Raw genomic sequence first — 18,524 nt, 5'->3', positions numbered from 1 at the left:
AGCTACTTTTTTCACCTGTGAGAATAAATTTACAAAGTTAATACCATGATTAGTATTACTACCCAGAGCTGCTGTTCTGTTTCCAGTGACAAACTCTTGGTCTGACTGGTTAATTCACAATTCTTCAAAGCAGCTCTGAAGGCAGTTTTATTGCACTGTTTAAGATTTCACTAAACTGTCCATGTCTGGAATAGTGATCAATAATATTAGTTGTTAAAGTGACCTTATGTTAGCATATGGGGGATAAATACGATATGTCCCTGGACATTAGGGAGGAGGTCACCCAAATCAAATTCAGAATGGCAATTCAGACCCTCTCTGAGCTCCCCCTACCACTGCTTGAGGACTGAGCGTATCTGTACCAGACTTTGACCTCTCTACAATAAGACACATCCTCTATTTTGGAAGCTCTGGCTTCAAAAAATATAAGAACCCGAGGACGTTTTCATTTCCATCTATTACTTCATTAGCTAAAAATTTCAAAGTATTTCTTTCTAATTTCCCTGGAACTGTGGTACAGACCATATGGGTAAGAAGTTATTGGATAATCATGACTCTTGGGCACTCTTCCAGTTTTCTACCATTTAGTGCTTTGTAAGATGGGCCTTGATGTTGATGTTCCTGAGCTGAATGTGGATTTTGCCATTAATTTCAGAAGGAATTGGCTCGGGTGCTTAGCCAGTGTGTGCTTCATCTACCTCATTTTCGAAACTGGCATAATAGTATTGTAGAAACTTATTTATTTGCATGAATGAGATCTCTTCCAGATCATAGCTGTTTGTAAACTACCAACTATGAGCACAAAATGGGGTGGGAGAAGAGAATGAAAGATAACTATCCACAGAAACATGGAGGTATTTTAGAGAGAACCTTGGATACAGAGTGGTAAATAGTGACAGCATTACTAAGTCTTGTTCTGTAGATAGCTTCCTGAGAGGGATCATTCCACAGTTAGTTTTGTTGTTGGTTTGGGTGGGGTTTTTTTGGTTTTGTTTTTCCTTTCTGTCCTGGCATTCTGAATTGTTTTCCCAGGATTATAATAATTTCCTCTAGGACTGATTTGTAACACCTATGTACTCCATATCAAGTAAATTTTATTTTCCATTTTCAAATTCCACTTTAGCGGTTCATTCACTTACCTGGTCTTACCTATTTTGCACTGCTTTAGATGTGCTTTGAGGCATACATACCCATAAAGTGTAAGTTGCTTCTTCAAGTGCTCTCTGTGATAAGCAGAAACAGTGTTTTTGCATTTGCTGGATGAGTGCCTTGCCATCTTGACTGGCCTTCGGTCCATTTCCATGGTATACCATTTAAGTAATAATACCCTTTCTGTAGAGGATAATGCAGCTCTATAAAAACACTCTCAAGTCAGCAAAACTAGCCTGTTCAGACTTAGTAATTGCTGCTGAACAGAAACATCTGTGTGTGAAATTTCTACCTTCTAGCATCTGTAAATAGAGGCAGATCACCTGCAAAGCAAGTATGGATTCCATGAGACTTTCGGCCTGTGTGCACAAAGTTAGAAAGCATCTGTCAGGGTCAAAATGTGTTACAAAAACATGTATTTATGCTTAACTGCAGCACTGAGGGACTTATCCTCCCCACTAGGACTAGTTGAGGTTTTAGGATAGTAAGGAAAGAATAGGAATATTGACACAAGCACATTTGGGGTGGGGAAGCAAGAAGGTGAAAGACAATAAGGAGCACTGTGTGTGTTCTCCATTTGTTCTCCAAGAAGGCTTGAAGTAATCACGCTATATGTTTGCAGAAAGCAGTTTCATCTCCCCTTCTAGCACACCAGTAAAAGGCCAGCTGTAATCTGTTTTACAGTAAGATACAAACTTGTATTCTCCTCGTTCTTACTGAAAAAAGTCTGCCTTGAAGAGCAGTTAGAGTATTGCTTATATCCATTGATAGCACTTCTCCCTGAACTCTTTCTATTACTAAGTTTTTAACCTGAATGATTCTTTATCAGAACATATAAGGAGCTTGTCTGAGTGAGAATGTACATTGCATATAATTTTGGTATCTTTTTAAATAAGCATGTCAAATATTTTGCATTATTAAAATAGAACCCATTGATTATGCTTTGGCTGTTGTACACCGCTCACAGTTTGTTTCTTTGGGTTTTGTTTACTTTTATTAAGATATTTTTCATGTGAAAAATATATTTTACAACTAGAAATGGCAAGTTGGATGAAAAGTATCCTGTGAAGTTTCCTTATTTACAGGAAAAATAAATTTTAAGTCTCAAAATATTTCATCTGGATCAAAGTATGTTTGATAGTTGGTATCACAGAGGTCAGGAGTCTCAGTGATCACTTTTCAGTAATCTCCCTTTGTCTAGAGACCAAAGAATTGATGTAGGAACTGTTTTGATTTCTGAAATAGACAGACTGTTTCACATTTTACATGTTAGCTTAAATGAGCAGTAATTGGGGTTTTTTTGAGTCCCTCTTAAATGGCTCTTCTCTCTTCATAATTCACTGTGCCATGGCATAACACTTGCCTCCACTGTTCTTCCTTCTCTCCCCCTTCACTACTTGTTCATATGCCTTGTTAATTTATTCATTCCACTCTGTCTTAGTTCCTCCTTTTTTCCCACTGTTCCCTCACCTGGTCAAGTTGGTGGTAATAATGAGGAGGAGTTTTCTGAAGTAGTGAGGTCCTTCCAGTTAAGAGAAGTCCAGTTAAAACTAGGTAGTTTTCCATTTTACTCTTAAAACTTGCATACCATTACACCAGGACCCAGAACTGATGTTTGAAGCCAAACGGTTTTAAAAAGAAAACAATTCTCACTTTTCATCAAAAGCTTCCAACCTAGCAGTTTTAGAACCCTCAGAGATTGTTATAGCAGTATTTTGGAATGTATTACTCAATACAAAAAATTTAGGAAACCAACTCTCTGTCCAAGAGAGCTTAGAAAGGAAGACCAAATCCTGCAATCAATTGATGCAGACAAATGCCACTCCATTAATTTAATAACAGGTTTCTGCAATCTGCTTTCAGGGCTGAATCTTACACAAACAGCATGGAGGAGATTTAGACAAAGGGTGACATAATCTTGTTGTGCATTTTATGCTGTCTTTTTTAAAGTGTTTTACCATCCTTACCCTATGTGATCACTCCTGGTGCCCTGCCCTGACTTCCTATCAAAGGATGTGTATACTGTAGATATTTCCTAGCTATGTAAGTGCTAATGTAGCTAAAATTGAGGAATTCAAAAATTGCTGTCTATATAGCTGTTAAACTAATTTATTCCACCACTTTGAAGGAAATAGGGCTTTTTGTGGTGCTTTCATGATTTGATAAGAGGACTGTAGATTTCATTCCATCATAATTCTAGGTGCCAGACATTTTGTATTTCACTCCAGTCCCCATTGAGCTGCTAACAATTGTCTGCAATCAAAGCACTTGTGGATGTCTCACACAACCTTTTACTTCTTTTTTTTTTTTTTTTAATCTGTAATTCAATTTCAGTTTAAAATACTCTCCTCCATATACATCTGAGATCTGTTGATCCCAAGCTACACAAAAGATTTTTGTTAAAAGATATAGCAGGTCTTTGACTCATAAAGTACCGCCTAGGTCATGATCTGGGGTAAGTTCTTATCTATAGTGTCTTTAACCCCATGGAGATGCCATGCAGTGAGTCACAGAATGAACAAATAGGAGCTCCAGCAAATGTCCTACATAGGATGTAAACAAATACAAGACTATTGCTTGCCCCTCTCATCTGCTCTTCTCTTGCAATTAAGTGAAATTCATGACGTATCAAGTGATACTTGTTTCCTAAGCAACTTATCAGACTCAGTTTCTCTACAATACTGATAACTTCATATTTTTAAGGTCCAAGAGCAGTATAATTGACAGGTCATACATTATTGCTTTTGTTGATAGATTTACCACTTTGGATTCCTTTAGATATACAGTAGTTGAAGCTAATGCGAACTTGTAAATTCCAGAAGATTGTCACTATGCAAAAGTGAATTCCATTGCCCATGAGAAGCAGAATCAAGGTATACCTGCATGGATAATTTTTTCTGTGTGATGTAATGAGTATCTTCATGCTGACAGGCTCATTGCTAATGGGATGGTGTGTGGTGCATAGACTGTGACATGCTGGATCTGGAGACCTGAAATGACAAATGAAACCAAGATAAAGTATATTGAAACTTTTTTTCAGGAAATCTCTACTAGGGTTGACTGTATTTTGGTTTATTTTACATGAATTTATAGCTTTACAGGAGTTAGAAATGGAAATCATGTATCAAAATAAATTATTACTAACATTTTTCTGTAAATTAGGGAATAAAATCTTACCTGATACATGGAAACAACTCTCATCTGAGTGTTTCTGACTCTACTGCATCTTACCCAAATGCTCAAAAACTCAGGAAACATCACTTTCATAGAACTGCATTCATTCCAGCCTGTTGAGGTGCAGTGAAAGAATTTTTTTTTTTAATGGGATTTTGCCATTGTTACTCTCATTACTGGTGATACAGGGCTATTGTTCTTGGGCTAGCATAAATCAGCATCTCTTCTGTCTCTGACTTGAGTTACTGGATCACTTGAGAACCTATCTTGAAATTCTTACTCCATCTGAAAGCTTATTTTTTATAATCTATACATTTACAGCAAACCCTTTGAAAACCACTTTAGAGCAGTTCTCAGTACGTGGCCTGGGATATTGCTTGTGGTGACAGAAATATACTGCTACGGTCAAGGGTTGACAAGACAAGCAAAGTATGATGTTGCTTATAGTCCATTTCTTTCATAGTGTCACACACTGGTCACCAAGGATTGTGGGCCATTAATTTAGAGTTCAATTTTAGGGGGAATTCTTTTGCACTCCTTGAACTTGAAAGCTAAGAATCAAAATAATCTGCAATTGGCATTTAAAATATAACTATCTCTGCTGGGTTCTCTGCAAGATTAGAGTACTTGTAACCTAATTGAGATATTTTTAGAGCTAGAAGTATCATATCCAGCTGGGAACCAGGTTGTTTCCCCATTGTAAGACACCCAAAATCTTAGCTAGCAATCCTTAAACATGTTACATGAACAGTTCTGCATCTTGCCAATACTGATGTTCACACCAGTTATTTCCTCTCCTTTTCAATCAAACACACAGACACAAGTGAGAAAAAGAGGGGAACAATTTCTTTGACAAGTTGCTTAAAATAAATGGGAGATTTTGAAGGTGCTGAGAAAATCTGAATGACAGAGATAGACTAAAAGAACCCTGTGGTCAGACTAAAAGTGGTACTGTCAAAAGTGCTGAGCAAAGCATGAAACCATTTGCAAAAGGAACAGTATTGTATGACTTTGTACTCTATGTCAATATATAATGATGATACCCCTATGACATAGACTTGTTTGGGCACACAGGGCCTGGAATGGTAGCAAGCATTACTGGTATAGACCCATTTAGGCAGTAGTGCATTTAGAGCTAGCAAGAATAATGAGTTATGCAGATCATCCCAAGCATGGCTCAACAGAGCCTTTACGCTTCAAAAACAACAAGCATATACATTAATTTTCCATGCATAATGCACCATGATATCCATATTTATTGATTTTGTTTGAGATATGTTCCATTCCTTTTTGCTGGAATAGCCACGCTGAGAGCACGTTTCACTACACGTGGCACAGTGGTACTCTGGGCCCAGAACGGGTGTTCCCTGATTATTAGTGCATACACCAGCTCGGAGAACAAATGCTAGATATATTGACATAGCTTGCATTCTTTGGGTGTACTATTCTAACAGTCCCATGGAAATAGAGTACTTTTCTGCCCCTGATTTTATGTTGATATGTAAATCAAAAATTCCTGTCAGTCTAGCACTGAATATTGCCAGCCTTCAGCCTCAGGTTCTTGTTGATATCTGTTTTATATTCAGACACGGTGAATGAAACCTTTCTGTGGTGTAATGGTAATTAAAAGCAGAGACTCAGAAACAGCTCGGAAATCGGGAGTGTCAGATGTAGTCCCGAGTTAGTGCTTGCAGGTGAGTTTCACAGTGCAGGATTAAAGTGTTTTACCTTGACACCACCTATTCTTATCACATGATTGGAGAAGAAAGAAAAAGTGCATATTATACATCTAAAGTAAAATGATTCACTGCACAGAGTATCCACCATCTTCCTTTCAGGGCTATATTTCAAGAGGTTTGGCAGTGAAGCAGACTAGCTGTGTGAGAACAGAAACCTCCACTGGTGAACAGGGAGAGTGGCTCTGTAACATCAGCCATGGAGCAGAAAGCTGAAAAATTGGGGTTTTTTTTTGTCGTTTTAACGAATGCTTAAATGTTCTTTAACTTAGTTGTTTGAGGTTTTTTCTTTTGAATACATAAATGAGACATTTTGTATTTATCACACACACAAAATATTGTCTGTTTCATCTGTAAAAGTGTATTTTCTCCCTCTGTGTAATTCCAAGTGTTACAAATGGGAGAAGGTGGTGAAGACATATATGTCTTGGTGAATTCCCCCCAGCCCCCCAGAGGGATGTCTTTTTTTCTTTTTTTTTCCTGGAGCAAAAAACAAGCAGACACTTACTTGATCCCAAAGGCACAATGTGGTGTTTTAAGGCGCTGACGGGGGGGCGACAGGGGACACGATGGAAATGCTGCCCGTGTGCTGCCTTGGAGGACGGTGCGGCGGAGGGGGGCCCGCTCCCCGCTCCCCGGCGGCAGGACGCGGCCCCTGGGGGGGCGGGGGGGCCCCCCCGAGGCTCCGCTTCAGCCGCAGGTGGATGCTGCGGGGCTCGTCGCGGGGCTTCCCCGCTCTTTAGCGCGCCAGCCAAGGTAGCTGCCGGTCCGTATTAAATGGCTGCCTGCTTTTCGGGGCTGCCGGCTGTTTTACGGGTTTGCTGGGCACCTTTTTAGCAGCCCTGCCGTCCCCCGGGGGCAGCGCCCCCCTCTCCCCCAGGTGAGGCTGCATCCCACCGCCCCCCTGGCCGCCCCCACCTCAGCCCTTCCTCCCGCGCCCTTCGCGGGGAGCCGCCGGCTCCGCACCGCTCCCGGGCCAGGGTGCGTCTGCGTGCGGGATCGGGGCCGGGCACTCCCGGGGCAGCCCCGGCCCCGGCGTCAGAGGCGGCGACCGCCGCTTTCCGCGGAGTGCGGGCGGCGGTGGCCCGACGCGGGGCAGGGCAGGCAGCTCCGGGCGCCTCAGCCCTTGCGTGCGGGACCGAGCAGTGCGGGGAGCTCTGTGCAACACCCTCACCCTTGTCCCTCCCCCCACCCCCCGGGTTTTTTTCTTTTTTTTTTTTTCCTCCCCTCCTCCCCTCCTCCTGCAGCGACTTAAATATTTCTTTTGTTAATTGACGCCCCGAGTGTTCCCAGTCCCTTCCCCGCGCAGCCCGGGCCGGCCGAGGACGTGTGCCCGCCCAGATCCGCCCGGCGAAGCAGCACCGATCCGCGGGGCCGAGCGGGTATGTGCGTGAGGAGGAGGAGGAGGAGGTGGAGGTGGTGTAAAAGGAGCTACGAGCACAAAGCAGATTTGCGAGGAATAATTTAACTCCGGTGTTTGTTGTTTTTCAGGGGTTCGTGGTTTTTTTCCTTCTCTCTCTCCTTTCTCTTTTTTTCTGCTCAGGATTTAAATGTCATTCAAAGCATCCCCAAATCAGCTTTCCGCTCGTCTCCGGTTTCTTCCGAGGCATTAATTGGATCACACGCTGCGTTTGAAGAGCTTGGGTGTTTTACCCACGAAGGTAAGTGGGCTTATGAACCTGTACCGGGTCTGGGATGATCACTAAAAGCTTCACTGCCTTTCAGGGTGGTGTTTTTCTTCCCTTCCCTCCCCCCCCCCCCGCCCTCTCCCAGCCCTGTGGCCGGGCTTAGCTCTACCTGAGGAACTTGCATCCCTGGGTTAAACATCGGTCGATATATGGAAAATGCGCCGGCGGGCCCGGGGGGCGGGGGGGGAGGGGGGAAGCGGGGCCCTGGGGGGGCTCCGCACCCGCCCCTCCAGCGCCAGCAAATGCCCCGTGGGAGCCGGCGGCGGCAACCGGCGACCCCCTCAGTCCCCAGTGCCTCTGCCCCTGGAACAGCGCCTGGCAGCACAGTAAGGAAGGAAACAGCCTAAACCCCTCTTACAAGAAACTATTCGTCATCATTTTTTTTCTTCCTTTTTTTTTTTTTTTTTTTTCGTGAGAAATACTGTAGGCGCCCATCTCCCCTCCTCCCCCACCGCCCGCCCCCGTTTCAAGCGCCGGCTCCTTTGCCCGCACCTCGCCTCGCTTCAGGCGGTGCTTTCCAGGGACCACAAAGTTAAACTGCCCCCTTCCCCCCCCCACCTGCCCCTCGCACCACACATACGCTGTGCATTCCTCTTTTTAACCTATTCCCCCTCTGTCTAATCCGAGTCCGTCCAGCCCCCGCCCCCCCCCCTTTAAACTAGGTTGCAAAGCCGTTGTACCCTGCAACTCCTAAAACTTCTCTCCTTGCTCTGATTTATATTCTATACTAACAAAAAGGACAACAAAAATACTTGATCCTCCTGTGCATGACTTTTTTAAAAGAAAATAATGCATTTCCTTCTTCCCCTTTAATTTTTTTTTTTTTTTTTTTTTTTGGCAAGGAAATTTGCTCCATCTCCAGCAGCAACCACTGCTCCTTTTGATGTTGTGGTACGCCGTGCGCATGCGCTTCACATTAGAATTACTGCACTGGCCAGAATAAGTTGGATCTCTTCTTCTCTTCACTGAAACCCTAAATCATATCAAAAGCTAAAGGGATGCTGAGAGTCCGGAAAAAGGGTTACTTTGGGATTTGGTCATTCCCTTTAATAATAGCCGTGGTGTGTGCACAGAGGTGAGTGATGAAGGTATCTCTTTTGCTTTACTTTGAATTGCACTGCATGCTGCTGCTTGAGAGGAATGCACAGCTTGGGTCTGAGAAGAAATAATACAGTATTATTCTTTTTTTTTCTTTAGTGTCAATGACCCTAGTAATATGTCACTGGTAAAAGAGACCGTGGATAGACTGCTGAAGGGCTATGACATTCGCTTGAGGCCAGATTTTGGAGGTAATTTGACTGCTTTTGAATAAGAGAGATTACGGGCTGTGTACCTTCGGTGTGTGTGGTTTTTAAACGTGTTGAGGGTGCTGTTGCTTTGGGCTGTGTGTGTGTGTTGCCATTTTCTCAAGCTGATCCAAAGTTAAGCCCATTATCACTCAATTTTCTTAGCACAGGATGCTCTTAATGCGATCACTTAAATCTCTTGCATATTCGGTCCCTCATTTTCTGCGTGTGCTGATAGTTTATTAACCTGTAATTAAACCCTTGTTTAACTGGTTTCATCGAGATGCAAATCTCTCAAGTTTACCTAACGTTTGCTCCTCTCAGCCTAATGTGCCTGTGATCACAGTTACTATTTTTGAGTACAAGATGTGCTGTTAACTGATACAAAAATGTCATTTAACCCCCCGCGTGTTCCTACTTCGAACTAGTTTGCCTATTTCGGACGCGTTCGCTGGGGGTGTCCCCTTGCCCCCCCCTCTCCGGGGCTCACTGCCCGCCGTCCCCTGGGCTGCCCCTGCCCCCAGAGCGCAGGGCGGAGGGGGGCGGGCCGGGGCGCGGCCGCGGAGGCCGGCGCTGGAGCCGCGCTTCGCGGCCCGGGGGGGTGGGGGAGCCCCCAGCCCCCGGCTGGCCGCCAGCCGCTGCCCGGCCCGGTCTGCCCGGGTGCGCGCCCGCGGCGGAGCGCGCAGAGCCGCGCTGTGCACACGCGTGTTACATAAACCCCGCTCCAGCTGGCGGGGGGCGCGCGGGGGGAGGCCGCGCGGAGGCGCGTTGCCCGCGGCCCGGCGGGAGGGAGCCCGCGCTGCTGGCTGTGGGGACGGTGGGGGCCCGGGCTGCGGGGACGACTTTTTGCCTTCCTCCTCGCTTCCCGGTTCTGTTTAAACGTCGTTTCGTTCCTACGCGGTCCGAGTCCCGCTAACTCCGGTAAGAACGAGTTAAGTTCTCGGCGATCACAGTGCGGACCGTCTCGTTGGTTTGCAGGTCCCCCAGTGGCTGTCGGCATGAACATAGACATCGCCAGTATAGACATGGTCTCGGAAGTCAACATGGTGAGTGCTCAGGGCTGGGGGCTGGCTGCTCTCTGAGGGGGTGGCTGTCGCCTCCCCCGCCCCTGCCAAGGCGGAGCGGTGCCCGCGGGCGTGCGGGGACCCGGCAGGGCCGGGGCGCCGGCGGGGCGGAGCGCGCCGCCTCCGCGAGGGTCGGCTGGGGGCGGGCGGGTGGTGGTGGGGGGGTGTCGAGTTTACGCCCCGCGCGGAGGAGGTGGGAGCCCCGGGGCGGCAGCGGGGCCGCCGCGCTGCTGCCCGCGGCCGCGCTCCCGAGGCGCTGCCCGCCTTGCCGCGAGCAACGGCGCCCCCTGCCGGCCGCGCGCCCGCACGGCACCCCCGCCGCCGCCTGGCCGCGCTGCCGCTCCGCGGGGCGCCGCGCGCAGGGGCCGCTCCCGCGCAGCCGGCCCGCGCCAAGCCCCGCCTGCGGCTCCTCCGCGGCTCCGCTCCTCGGGGCCGCGGGGAAGCGGAGCGGAGGTTTTAAGGGCAAGCCTGGTTTTACGCCCTTCTCGGTTTAATTTTTGATTGTGATATTAAAAAAAAAAAAATAATTTGCCGTTTTGCCTTAGCGGTCCACTTTCGATTGGGGGGGGGGGGGAAAGGGCGGTTTTTACTTCTGTGGGCACCCAAAGCTTACCAAGTTTTATTTTGTAGCTCAACACTATTCTGGATGGTTGTGACTGAGTCGATGTTACAAGTTTAATTCTTCAAGATGTTTGTCTCTCTCCTCTAAATAGTTTGAACTGGGTGTGCTCAGATGCTGAACTTGTTCATAGCGTAATAACACCTTGTGTTTTGCTTTCACTACCTGGGAGACTAACAAAGTGTGGAGAAAATGGGAGAAGTCTCAGATTCATACTGTAGAAGAAGCTGTTCATGGTTTAGACTAAACTGTTCAAACATTTACTGTTCTTATTCGGAAATGTTTGGGGTCAAGTTTTGAAGTTTTTAACTTACATCTGGTTAAGGACACAGAATTTGGCCTAATACTCTTAGAGTTTTATACAGAAAGGACAAAATAAAGACACTGAAACATGCTAGCAGCACCTGATACAAAATAAATGTGATTTTGTGAAATATTTGTTACTAGTGATAGAAGTTTATTGTTTGAAGAAAGCTTTCCATTATTCTTGAAGAATTTGTAAGGAAACATCTTTCTAAATACAATTGTGATGCATTTGAAAGTATTTTGAGTGTTACCTGTTGTGTTAATATCATTCTACTACTGAAATATTTTGTTTAATTTCTCAGTGGCACGTTTGGGTTCTCAGACATGTTGCATTGAATGAATTGGCAAACATTTGTTCTCAGATTGGATGCATTATGGGATGTACAGGAGTTTTCCCCTAATGTAAAATATAACCCTTGGCCTAATTTGAGGATGACATTACTGGGGGTTGTACTGTGAGACTGGGAGGTCTTGGTGACGGAGAGCTTGGTGCTGTTTTTTTTCAAGATACCAGGAAAACTGAATAGTTTCACCTTGAGCAACATTACTTGTGAAATATTTCCAAGCGTCTAAAATGGGCTTCCAAACTTTGTTTCACTAAAATTGTAATTTAGTATGCTACCTTCAGGAGCTTTAAGTTCAAAGAAGGAAAATTGCATTATATTTTAAAGCACTTGTTTTTCATTAAAAGAACTATGGCTAGGAGAGGTATGCACATACAGAGTTATTTCTTATACCACCATGACCAGTGTGGGAATGATGAGGGTTTTCCTGATGGAACTGCCATCTACTAGGTCAGTGCTATATCCTCGCATGCCTTCAAAACTGGAAGGTAGTGCCAAATGTTTTCTTTTCTTGTGAAAAGATTGTGAAGATTCTTGTGAATCTTCTTTTCTTTGTTTCTTTCAATGATCTCTAGAAGCTTGGTCTCCCATTAAAGCTGATAGCATATCAGAATACTGTGATCTGACACAGACTAACTATAAAACTGAGTATGACTTTTAGGATTGTGTAGTCAGTTTATTGTGTTTCTATAATGAAATGTTCGATCTTTGTGAGAAAAGTTTTTTCAGACTGATCTGCAGAACTCTGGGGGGGGAGTGTGTGTGGAATGTATGGGCAATTTTGTCCCACATGTTTACCTAATGCCTTTAAGCTCTGGACTTATTTTACTCTAGGAAGCTACCTATTTCTTAAAACCAGGCATTCATTTTATGTGATTTTTTTTTTTTTTCACTTACAGTTTCAGAAGAGATTTCAAACTAAGATGCTTAGCTGCAAAATGTAACAGTTCTTTTTACGATGATCTGTATAACATAACAAGTACTGATGTATCCTGGTAGGCCTGAAGTAAACGAGAAGAGAGACATGCAAGGAGACAACAAAATACTTAGTATACAAGGCCTTGACTTTTTCCTTGCAAAGCCATCAGAATTTGGGGTAGAAACCAGGAGGAGTACTATTGAGTGTTAGCTGATGCAAAGCCTTCTGAGATAATGAGAGACACAGAAAGAATCTTGTGGATTCATGGGCCTATTTTTCTGAGCCATGGGCTTGATGTTGCTTTGCCAGTAGTCATGGCAAACACCACCGACTTGAGATAAAGGCAAATCATTGCCTGGGGTCATGTATGAACACTAACGGGATCAAAGTTTTGCCTTGGGAGGAGGGCTAAATAATCATAGTTACTTAGCCTGAGATCATTTCTGTTAATTCCAATGTTAACTTACCTTGAAGTTATCGTACTTGCGTTTCCCTTCCAGTCTCGACACATTCCATCTACCATATACATTTGTGCTGCGCTGCAAGCAGGTTTGTCTCCGGTGTCATGAAGTAAATCATAAAGTTTTCCCTTTGTTGAACAGGAGAATTTAGAGTTGCTGTTATAGAAGGTAAATGTGTAAAAAGATGCTTAAGAATATTATTGTTGACTTTGAATTCTTAAAGAGGTGATAAATACTTCACATCATAACAAACTTACAGTGTAAGAGGCTTTACAGCTGCCTTCCAAATATTTCTTGTATGCAACAGAGCTGAAACTGTGAGCTGTTTAACCTTTTGTAGTAAGAAACTTGAACTGGCATATATCTTAGTTTTCAAAAATGGTTTCTAAGTACTGGTACTTGTGAACATAATTCTTTCCAGCTCTGGGGAATGCACAGGAAAAAAGTGAGAGCTTCAGGCATATGTGGTTGTTGACAAGTGTCATAACTACTTCGACTCGTTTTTTTTTTTTTTTATTTTGCAAAGAAGAAAACCACATCAGGTAATGATTTTATGCAGTATACTAATGATAGTGACTAATTCCACTGACCTCTCTGGACCAGGTCATCCAGTATTGTTGAGTGTATGCTTTATGCTAGTCACGCTGTAGACTTCTTAAGGTTTGTCTTATTCAGGTAATAATGGAAAGCAAACACAAAGAGGTGTGAAAGCTACTAAAATAGTTTTTCTAGCCTAATGAATTTGATCTTATGTAAGATTAGCTATGTTGAAGTGATTCTAATTCAACGTTCTCAAGGTAGTTTCCAGGTGTTTCTTACTGTACATGAATTTTCTTCTTATCTTCCTTTTCCTTAATACTAACCAATCATTGTAAAAATAATATCTCCAGAGAGCTTAATAGACTCTTTCCTTTTCTCTCTCTTTTTTTTTTATTTAAAATAACCAGTGCTAGCTGGGATGTCACATTTCCACATTTTCACCTCCTTAGTTAATTATTTGAGTAGACCCCTTAACAACACAGCAATTAGTGGCTGTGTCTAGCAGTCTTAGGACTGTTCTCCATTCTAATTTTCTCCCCTTTCCTCCCAACAGTTCCCTCATAAACTGTTTTGAAAGATTGGTACAGGTTCATTAAGAAGTACAGAAATATTTTTTTTTCCCTTGACACCACTGAAGATTGTGCATAACATGTTGTGCATTTGATCTGTCTAGATAAGATGAGGATTTCTATGGATAATGTCAGTCACGTGGTGGTTTTCAATGTCTTGGCTTATTCCCCATTAAATAGGTCAACATTTATTTTTTTTTTTTTTCCTTCCTTGGTCTGTGGCTATTCTGGGATTCTAGTACAGGATGTCTTGAAAAGAGAGAGAAATGTTCCATGAATATATTTTTTTTTTACCCAGGAAATATACACTTTTTGAGGTAATGGGTTGTATATTTAATTAAATACAAGTATTCGTGCTGTGGGTCATTGGGGGTCTGCAGAGAGGAATCTGAAGTTTATTTAATTTAAAGTATTTGCTTGCTTATCATTGTACAGATTCTGGCAGGTGGAGTACATGGAGTTAAATAGATACAATAGATTGGTTTGTTTTAGTGGGAGCCATTAGGGTTGATTGAGTGCATAATCCTCCCATCAAGTGGGAGTTGCAGAAACAAAGGAGCTGTTATCATCTATCAGGAAAAGGTTTACTTATTAGTGTATGCCAAGTTTTACACAACACAACCTAGTAACTTCAAAGCTCTAAAAAGAAAAATAAGGTTTTTTTAATATTTCACTTTTATGTTTGAGATATGCCAAAGTTACATAAAATAGTAAGTATAATACTCATAGATCAGAATATTCTCATTCTAAAAAAGTACAGGCACAGCTGTGATTTGCTGATAGACCTCTGATCTTCAGTTGCTTTTGATAATAGAGACCCACTACTGGTTTTCTTAAAATCTCTTATGTTTTCTTGAGATATTTTCAGTAGGGGCTCAAGAGACATAGGTTTAGATTATGAAAACAACGGGAACTGTGCGGCTACCTCTTAAGTAGCAGCAATTATTTTTATGTGTGAAAAGGGAAGAGATGGCTTGTGATATAAAAAGAAATGGGGGTTCGGCAGTAAGGAAATAGGGTGGAGCTGTTCCAAACCAGAGAACACAGGGGAGAAGTCCTAGTAAAGAAAAATGAAGATCGTAAAATGGGAAAAAGTGTCCTTATATACACTGGTACAGAAGGAGATGAGGAAAATGGTTTCTGTTGGCAATATCTTCTTTTGTTGATCCATTCTAGTTGTACATGATCCATAGAGAGAATAAAGAGAGGACAGGACTGAAAATGCATTGAAAATGAAATATTAGAAATATTGGAAAGGTGTTGCTTCCCTAATCCTAAATACTTCCTGCTGCTAGAGACTGTTGGTTTTATTATTTCCCCTGTGTCATAGATGCATATGCTTCTTCACACAAAATTGCATTTCTCAGCAGTTTGATTTTGGCTCTCACCAAATTATTGTGCTTGTACACTACTGACTCATACTGAAGTGTCTACAGACACTCCTGTGAATGCAGAACAGGTGATGGATATCTTAGAAGTGAGAACTTTATTTTACTGAAAACCCTGTTTTACCTGTTCCTTCAGTTATTGTCTGGGATAGCATCACAAGACCTTTATTTTCAAACTGGAGTAAATTACATTGGTATAGGTTTCCATTTCTTGTTACTGCATGCCTCTAATTCAGGTGTTTTTCTTTCTTACCTTTAAGGTATGTAAAACTTTTAAAAAGAGATCCCATGTTCAAGTGAAATATTTATTCTTGGGCACCTAAGCGAGTATTCCTATTGGTACTCAACATGTGGATTGATGTTTTCGTGTTGGTTTGTTAGAATATATGTAGCCACAGTATGAAATTATTCCTTTAGAACATGTATGCAGGAGTGTAGTGAGTTTGTAACTACATTTATAAGCTAGTTCAGAAACAATAATGTATTATGTATATTATCTATATTACGTATATCTAGAAGCATGACATAATTCTTGTTTCTTTTTAAGGTCAACGTAGATGGTTAATTGGATTGCACTTTTGGGGTGCTACTACGCTGCAAAGCTTTAATCAGTAGAAAATCTTCTTGTTCCGTTGTTGGTGATTTTTCAAAGTGATCACTCCCTTCGGCAGACCAGGGGGTAGTTGTCAGTAATTTAAAGAGATTGCTTTGGAGGTGATTTGTACAACTGAATTGATAATTATTGCCTTCTTGTTTTTAGAAAGCCTTGACCTATAAATATTTAAGTAATTTGGCTCCTGCCATAGAAGAAAAGATATATTTATCTTCAGTATGTTTTATGGGCAGTGTCTTGGTGCTAAAGCGTGGGAATGAACATGAAGTGTGCTTTGTTAGCTCCTACTGTAGGTTGCTTTATTTCATAACTTCTCTATTGAAAATCACATAAAATCTTTATAGATGAGCCATGTATTAGAATGAAAGATTTTTATGTTGTGCTCTACAAACTTATTACCATTTTAAGCTGTTCCAGTGGTCGTATTTGTGCTTCTTGGTGACTCTAAAGTCTGTCAGTGCACCGTGACTAAATCCTTATTATTCCTCCCTCCCTTTTTTTATCCTCGTACCCCGGGCAGCCCTCTGCAAGGTTTATAGTAGAGCCTTTAGTGTACAACCATGTTGAAGTACAGTCTTGTATAGTAATAATTCTTTTATTTTTCTAGAAATAATCCAGATTCCTTGTAGGCTTTTAATGGTTAATGCTGTAGGTCTCTGCAAGTGCTTGTATGAATTAGGTAAGCAAGATTTAGTCCCTTCATTTCAAAGAAGGGTGCTCGTCCATGAGGTAATTTTTGAAATGTCTCTTTTAACTAATGGAAGATAGCATCGTGTTTGTCTTTTTAGAGTTAAGAACTTTAGAAATATTCAAACGTCTTGAGTTATTAATACTGAAAAATTGGCTACTATGGGTAAATGCAATCTGTAATTTAAAAATAAATGAATGTGCATAATTACATTAAAATTGTAGGCATGCTGTGGGCTGGCAAAAAGATAAACAGGACAGAAGCAGCCTTTGTGCTTTATTGTAATTACTCTTACTATGCTTCTACAGGGATTCCCACCCTGCTCACATTTCTTGACAGCATTGCTATATAAAATGGACATATAATGGCTAGTATAACACAAGCCTTATAGGAAAAGTGATATAGTGGGCATATTTACAGTTATAGTTTTACTTGTCTGAAGGCCAGGTTGTGAAGTAGCAGTGCTCTTTTTTGCCTACGAAGATCTTTGCATGCAAATAGTCTGGCTAGTTAGCTAATCAATGCAAAGATTCTCCCAGACTTGGGATCACATCTACTGCATATGTCCTTTTTCTATGAGTTTTGCAACTAAGTATATAATTACTTCCCAATCAAAACTAAAATTTCTGTTGTCAATACAAAAAGACGTTTAACATTCAGGAAGTTGATATCTATGCAACTGAATATAGAATTTGTAGATCGTATTTAATGTAGGTTATCACAGGCCAGACAAAGCATTTAGATGTGTGAGCTCTTCCCATGTCCCCAGACTTCAAGAACAAGGGGACTGTGCTATTGCTCTCTATCTTGAGCTGCTTTTTGCGTATCTCCATCAAGGTTAAAATTATATTAATTTTTATTCTGTAAATACTGACAGAGGGATTCATTTGTTAGTTTTCAGGTAACAAGAATTTAACTACGTGGAAAAAAGCAATCTTTTGAAAGATGCATTTGACGTTTCAGGTGTGTGCTGTTGTAGTAGATACAGCAGTTCAGAGTATTTCCACTGATTTTTCCTACAGACAAACCACTGATTCATTGTGATTGTGCTGAAACAAATTTTGAACAAGTAGAAGAAAAAAATTACAGGAAGTTTGGCCTTGGACAGGGGTAGTATATTAAATTGCCCTAATGAATGCATATTAAAAAAATCCAGCTGCTTGAAGTGGAAAGTCCTAGTTCCAGTGCCCGCTCTTTGGACTGTTTCTTCTTTCTTTTCTTCTTTAATGAATAGGCATTTCCATTACCTAAGCAACTCTGTGAAAACGGATTACAACTCAGAACTTTCCTTCACAGTTGAGTGTCTTGACTGCTGCTCTTGAATGTCTCCTTCCTGTGGTCATGAGTTTTGAATTCTTTGCTGCATAGTAGCCTGGGTGCGGTGAACCTCTATTCTTAGTTAGCTTGTTAGCCTATGGTGGTTGTGTGTGGAAGTATTCAGATTGCAGAGGACCAGGAATTAGAGGTCTTTCATGTCATGAATTAACCTACCAAAGGCTTCAAACCATCCTTTACCTTCTCCTTCGTTGCTGGAAATGTTTTTGAATTACAGTAGCCATGACTTGCTATTGTTAGGCATGACTTAAGCATACTAGTTTTATCTACTTTTTCATGAGATTTAAATACTGCAAACCTGTCTGACTAGGCTTAAGTAGGAACAACGTGCCTGCTCACGTGGAAAAACCCTATCCTGAATAGAAGTGCGGTACAGATCTTCAGGAATCAGGGAACTAGATAGTCAAAATGGCAGAAACTTTTGAATGTAACCTTTTCCAGAGGTGAGTCATCGCAGACAGTTTTCTCAAAAAGTTATTTTGGAATGACATAGGGTGAAGGGCCCTAATGTGCAAAATGCCTTAAATGTTGGGTTTTTTTTAGATACAACCCTTTGAAAAAATACAGGCAGAAAGCTTAGAGTTAGGTAAAGGTCATGCTAAACTCATTTGAGATGAGAAGAAGGTCTTCCAGAAAAGTTTGTGC

At 42.1% G+C, this 18,524-nt stretch overlaps 1 protein-coding gene across 4 annotated transcripts in view; it reads left to right on the top strand.

The window, feature by feature from the left end:
• Nucleotides 1-7,298: 7,298 nt before the first annotated feature.
• Nucleotides 7,299-18,524, top strand: part of GABRB2 (gamma-aminobutyric acid type A receptor subunit beta2) — a 169,931-nt gene continuing 158,705 nt past the window's right edge. Inside the window, exons 1-5 of one of the 4 annotated variants that reach the window (XM_074838522.1) lie at nt 7,299-7,441; nt 7,603-7,720; nt 8,590-8,822; nt 8,945-9,036; nt 10,012-10,079. In XM_074838522.1, coding sequence (XP_074694623.1) covers nt 8,746-8,822; nt 8,945-9,036; nt 10,012-10,079 — 237 coding nt within the window. In that variant the 5' untranslated portion in view covers nt 7,299-7,441; nt 7,603-7,720; nt 8,590-8,745. Of the gene's footprint in view, nt 7,442-7,539; nt 7,721-8,589; nt 8,823-8,944; nt 9,037-10,011; nt 10,080-18,524 lie in introns of those variants that run through there. The other 3 variants (XM_074838521.1, XM_074838524.1, XM_074838523.1) reach the window with 3 other exon arrangements.

The sequence above is a fragment of the Strix aluco genome, chromosome 13 (assembly GCF_031877795.1).
Source record: "Strix aluco isolate bStrAlu1 chromosome 13, bStrAlu1.hap1, whole genome shotgun sequence".
Classification (NCBI taxonomy): domain Eukaryota; kingdom Metazoa; phylum Chordata; class Aves; order Strigiformes; family Strigidae; genus Strix; species Strix aluco.
The sequence above is the reverse complement of the archived record's forward strand: the minus strand, read 5'-3'. Positions and strand labels throughout refer to the sequence as shown.